Raw genomic sequence first — 6599 nt, forward strand, 5'->3', positions numbered from 1 at the left:
AGTAGTTTTTTTTTTGGCAGTCTTAAACAATTTGTACATTTATATACAATGAGACGTACCTTTGTTTAAAAAAGTACTATATTATGTCGTTTTTAACATGGGATGTCTAAATTTGATATATTTGTTCGGTGCATCCACACAATAATGATACAGTCTCAACTCGCAAAAGTCATTAGTTGACAACTCTAGATCAAATTCACGCACATTCAATGGAAAAACTTTAATCCTCTTGAATTTTTTTTTCTTTTTTCACTACTAGTTTGTTTGTACTCATTCCATACATGTTTTGTAATTTTATAATGAATTAAATAGTGACAATATTTTCTAAAAACTATCACTTTATTTTATACTCTTTTAATTTGTTTTATTTATTTATTTTAATAACATACATTTAATCTCTTAAACAATAAATGAAAGTAGCATGTTATTAGTATACACAATATTCAAAAATCAAAGAAACCCACATATCTTTCTGGCCATGAAAACTTTCAAGAACCTCAAATAATATTAATAATATTTCCATACATGAATAATACAACTTCTCTCACAAAACAAATTTGTGAGGAAAAATTAGCAATTATCTAACATATACATAATCATATATATATATAAAAGAAACCCAGACATGGGTTATGGTTCCTAGTTAGATTAAGAAGGTAGAGGAGAATCAAACCATAAAAATGAGTGGGGTTGGCACCTGATCAGTTGATCAGTAAAAGCAGTTGAAGCATAATAATAATAATTATGAACCCCTCTCAAAAAAAAAAGAAGAAGAAAAAAAGATTGTTCATGTTCTATCTGAGCATTGAAGTTAGGGCCAGAAAGACATGTTCTTGGCAAGGAATAGTGAGTCCATTATCATGATAAATAAAGCCAAATTCTTCCTCTGCTTGATGAAGAAGAGATTGGAATTGAGGATAAGTTAAGAAAGAAATTGGAATTATATATCTACTCCTGTTCTCACCAACATAGACTACAAAATGACCTTTTGGGACATCTAAAGGAAGACCTTCTTCATCATATGCTTGTTTCTTTCCTAAGCTTGAACACCTTTCCATGATCTGTTTAAGAACTTTCTTGTTGAGACTTGAAACCTTGTTTGATTTCTTGATGGCCATGTTTTAAGAGAGAGATTGTTTGATGATTATGATTTTGTAGGAAAGGAAGTGAAGTGTATATATATATATATATAATATAAATTTGGAGAGTTTTAAAGAATAGAGAAAACAAAGGCATGTGGGCTTGTGGGGGCAAGGAAAGATAGTGAGAGAGAGATTAAAAGGACATGTTGGGAGCTATGCCATTGGGTTTACTCCACTCTGTTGCCCCTCCATTGGACATAGTGGTCCCTCACTCTCTTCTCTCATAAAAGGAAAATAATAAAAATAGTTAGAATGATAAAAAAAAATTATGATCACAATATTTATAAATCATAAGTTATAACTTAGGATAGGGTAACTCATATAATAAGGTGGTTGGGATAGGGTAACTCATATAATAAGGTGGTTGCATAAAAGACCTACTGTCATGGTTGATTCTAAATAATAACGTTTTAAGGTGTGGCATAAGTGCATAACCTTCACTATTGTGATCTCAACTTTAATTTAAGATTTTTTGAAGTGTAAAAAAATTATCGATATTTTGGTATATCGAAAATACAGTACCAAAAATATCGATTTTTGAATATACCGATTTTTTTTTTAAAGTATAATACTATACCGAAATTATCAGTACAGTAAATGTATTAAATTTCCAAAATGGACGTTGACGAATGAATCAGTCGTTAGTAAATTTAAATTTTTTTATACAGTATAAATAACAAAAAAAAAAAAAATACAGCAGAATAAAATATTATGATATATCGTAGCTATCCAACCTAGACCTTCGTGAATATACATTAGCCACATGTTAATTTTTAAATATAAATCCATTTAATATAGGTTACAAAGATCATCTCATTGTTTTTTGGTACGATGAGAATGAAATTGAATTTTTTTTCTAAATAATAATTAAGTAAATTTCAAAACCCAAAATTATAAAAATAAAATTAAAATAATTATAAATGTTGATAGATAATTGATATTGTTGATAGTATTCTAAATGTGACTGAGTATATTGTCTAACAAGATTAATGATGTGTTTTTATTGATAGCTCCATTTATATAAATTCCAATAAAGATTTAATCATTTTTATTGGTGAACCTTAGTGCACAGTCATTTTTTCTCTTTGTTCATGCTTGATTTTCTTCACCGTTTTTCAATTTTTTTTTTAAAGAAACAAATTATTTCAGATTTATAATACTTGGTTGTTATATTTAGACGAATATTTCATTATGCATGGAAATTTTCCAAAAAATAAAAAACAAACTATGATATTCTAACATTTTGTACCTAGTTCGGTTTAGTTGTTGATATAATTTGTTTTTGTTTCTATTTTTAGGATTGTCACTTTCATACATATTATTGATCTTGCAACTCTCTTGTTTAATTCTTGATCATTTGTTTAATCTTTTTTTTCATTAACTTGTGATTTTTTTGTATTATAATAAACCTTTGTTAAAAAAAAGACTATTTGGACTATTATTATTCTTTTATTTTTTTTTTCATTTTCAATACGATAATTCTTACTATGATTATTTAATTCAAAATATGTTGAAGTTGAACTTTTCTAAATAACTTAACCAAATAGCGCATTAAGTATCTTATGTGACTATAGTTTACCTAAAATATCAAATGTCACGTGTTTAATTTCACTAAAAATATCTTAAATTGAAACTAGGGTTATTATTGTGGATAATGTTAGGTCAAATAAAAAAAAAAATCTAACCTAACCAAATGTGAAGAATCATAAATGTGATAGACCAACATCAATGCATTCTATAGCCTTTTAAAATAGATGCATGAGTAAATGAAAATGAGAGAAATGTACAAACTGAGCTAAGAATGGTAAGTCTGTTCCTTGTACTAAAGAAGTATGTTTGGTGTTTTTGACACAAATATATTTGATTTTATGAGTGAATTCCCCTTTTTGCCCTCAAACTATAGTTATTTTGGTCTAGACATGTTACTTCTCGTCCTTGTGTTGACATCAAAATACCAACCCATGCATATATATATATATATATGTCCTTATGTCCTCATCAATACTATTTATATTAAATTAATTTGCTTTTTTAAATCATTTTATATTAAATGAGAAAAGCATCTTATTTATGTCAAATTTCTTTTACATCCCTTTCAATATACCTATGTTTGAGTTCCTTAATTTAATATATATTACTCTAATTTTATATTCAATTATCGCTAAAAATGTTTTGATTTAAAGCGGAGATATACTAGCTAGCCACCTCGAAACCTCAAAAGTATTATATGTTATACTCTATAGTATTACATTCAAAAACTTTTATATTGAGAGATTTGTAAAGAGTCTAATTTCCTCCCTTTCACTAATATATATGTTACTCTATGCATGGTTACTCAACATGGTGGGGGTAATTAGGTAATATTGACAATATATATACTTTGGTAATGGAAGAGCCGGGCCAAAAATTAGTCACAATCATTTTAATTTTAATTATTTAAGACGTTTTAATAGTAATTGAATTCATAATATTTGATCTTTTAATTAAGCACGTCTCTTACCACGTTAACTATTATAATGAATTCTTTTTTATATATATTAAGAACAAATAATAAATAATAAAGAATTGAAAAAATATTGAATTAAATTAAATTCTATAAATTTTATAATATTATCAACCACAAAGAACAAAACCTCATCATGATCTAAATCTATTTGAGAATCTCAATATTGAGAAATGATATTGCTTTGTATGTGCATCCCATTTGGCCATTTGTATGGTCCTATATTTATAGGGTATTTCAATCTTTTATATTTTATTAACTACCCATTAAATTAATTTAAATGTCAATAATTTTATATAAGAAAAGAAAGTTCATAAATTTGATTCTCATTATGAACTCGTAATAGAGTCTTGGGTGATTACTTGTAATAAATTTGATTGATTAGTCTATGTTAATGTGACTTTTACTATAGAATATATATTAATTAAAATTTTCCAAATTTTAAACAAAAATGTATATATTAATATATATTATATGCACAAGTAAATATACATTAACTATTTCAGAAACATTAATAATGCACCTTATAAAAGAGAAATGTTAGTTGAAGTCTGTCTTTTTCCCATTTATAATTAATTTGTACTTCTAACAGTCAATTCTGAAAGTAATGCAGTAAAATCATCTAACCAATAAAATAATTAATTAATCACAAAGAAAAATACAATTGTTAATTGAGATATAGATTGATGTTTTAAATCTATTTTATTTTCACACGTTATAATAGAGTGAATCAAAGAAAACAAAATAACTATCAGAACCTTTTTTTTTTAAATTGTGATGAAGGCTCCAACTCGTAATCTTTCGAATATAAGGCTTGCCCTCAATTATTGATCGAGCTAAATAAATTTTCAAATAAATACCGAAAACTGTTCATCTTGAAAATGATATATTTTTCATATTAGTCATGTACGCACAGAATCATAATCATTGTCTTTTATGTTGAAAAAATAAATTACAAATCAAATTGTTTCATAAATTTGAACAAATTTAAACACCAACATCATTAATAGACCCAAAAATATAGACAAAAAATAATAATAATGATTCGAAATACTTTAAATAAGGTAGTCTCAAACACCTTAATTCCTTAAAGCTAATATTTTTTTTTATCATTCACGGTTCTTTGGTCGCGTCACTAATAATAGTTATCCGCCACGGTGTAACTTTATCGTCGCCAAATTTCGTCGCTAATAACCATAATACTAGCTAGTGAGGAAAAAATAATAATTGTTTTTAATGTTATTATTATTATTACTAGGGAAATTAAGAAATAATTGTATTATATTTACCTATAATAAATAGAAATAGTATAAAAAAGACATTTATTTAAGTATTGTTATATATATATATATATATTAAAGGATAAATGCAATTGAGGTGAGAAGTCATATTGATGATAGTTAGGGTTGTGGTTGGCTGTTATAAGGTACACTATATGACAGGTTTTCACATGCATGTTCAGTGGACTTCTTCTGCTTGCATTTGCAGCTTCTTTTCATGCCCACTTTTGTCCTCCAATAATGCTCTCTTCTTTTTTTTATTTTATTTTTTTATTTCTTTTATAATGTGGGAAAATTAATAATAATATCTATAATAAGGAACTAAGTTAGTTTAAGTGATAAAAGTGATTCTTTTAAGAAACTAAATGTTAAATACTCGATTCTTGCGTAAAACATCTTAAATAGAAGTGAAAGTCATAACGGTTAGACGTCGTACTAACTTCTTATATTAAAGAAAATGAATTTGAGATATTTAGATATATTAGGTAAGACTATTTGTCACTTATATTATACATGGTATGTTTAATTAATATCTAATTTCTTTGATGTTGTTTTATAATTAAATTAATCACCAGTTCTATGCAAAGAAATAATAATCATTCTAACCATATTTCTAAATTGATCGGAGACGAGTAGGGATGATATTTGTGTCCCTTGCGTTAATTCTGTACCGAACATTACCAATATATTTATTTACTCTACATATTAAATAAAGTATGAATTATTACATGAAACACAATTAGTGAAATCTATCATAGGTGAAGTCTTAGACTAGGACTAGAGCTCTCTTGGTCACAGAAAGAGACTTCACGAGCATATTAAATTTCGCGGGAAGAGAGAATAAAAAAAATATGTTCCCATCATCATCGATCATCAAGAAAGAAGAAAGAACAACCAAACCTAAAACGCAATCAATGACCTCTATCAAAGGCAAGTCTAGGGCTAAGACTAGAGCTCTCGACGTAGAAGGAGGCTTCTTAGTTGTATTAATGTCGCGGGAAGACCGAATAAAAAAATTGGTTCTTGACAAAGGTGAAGTTCGTCTAGAAATGATGAGTCGAAGGGAGAAAATATAAACTTTAAGGTAAATAGAGTTTAAAGTTTAGAGTTAAATGTTCTATTAGAGATGAAAAATAAATATATGAGAGTTACGAGTTAAAGTGAAAAAATATCAGTTTGTTTTTATAAAACTAATATTTTAAATATTTTTTAAAAAAAATCGTAGACATTGATATGACAAAATTAATTATATTATGTGATAAAAAACATTAAAGGGCATGTAAATTCCGTCCATAGGATTAATATGATAAAAATACTAAATATAAATTAATGAAATATAGATTAAAAAAAAATTGTAGATATGAGATTTAAAAAAATATTACAATATTAATTAATCTCAAAGGTAGAACGAATAACAAATGGCTATTTCAAACTATCATTTTTATGAAATAATTATTATAAAAACAATAGAAAATTAATTAGAAGAAAACTACTTTTAAGTTCGAATAAGATTGTCACAATCACAAACAGTTTTATAATTGAAAAAATAAATGAAAGTGAGTTTTTTTATTTGATAGAAAACTGTGACTTAATTTGATTTAAATTCATTTGGTATAAAAAAATTGTCAATATTTTTACCTTTTATTTTAAAATTTAGGTGATTTAAAATGTTTA

The 6599-nt window shown here is 26.1% G+C and overlaps 1 protein-coding gene across 1 annotated transcript; it reads right to left on the reverse strand.

The window, feature by feature from the left end:
- Positions 1-731: 731 nt before the first annotated feature.
- LOC124932082 (auxin-responsive protein SAUR50-like) lies at positions 732-1145 on the reverse strand. The gene has a single exon (XM_047472688.1). The coding sequence runs from the start codon at positions 1116-1118 to the stop codon at positions 795-797; it is 324 nt and encodes a 107-aa protein (XP_047328644.1). The 5' UTR covers positions 1119-1145; the 3' UTR covers positions 732-794.
- Positions 1146-6599: the final 5454 nt, after the last annotated feature.

The sequence above is a fragment of the Impatiens glandulifera genome, chromosome 3 (genome assembly GCF_907164915.1).
Source record: "Impatiens glandulifera chromosome 3, dImpGla2.1, whole genome shotgun sequence".
Lineage (NCBI taxonomy): Eukaryota > Viridiplantae > Streptophyta > Magnoliopsida > Ericales > Balsaminaceae > Impatiens > Impatiens glandulifera.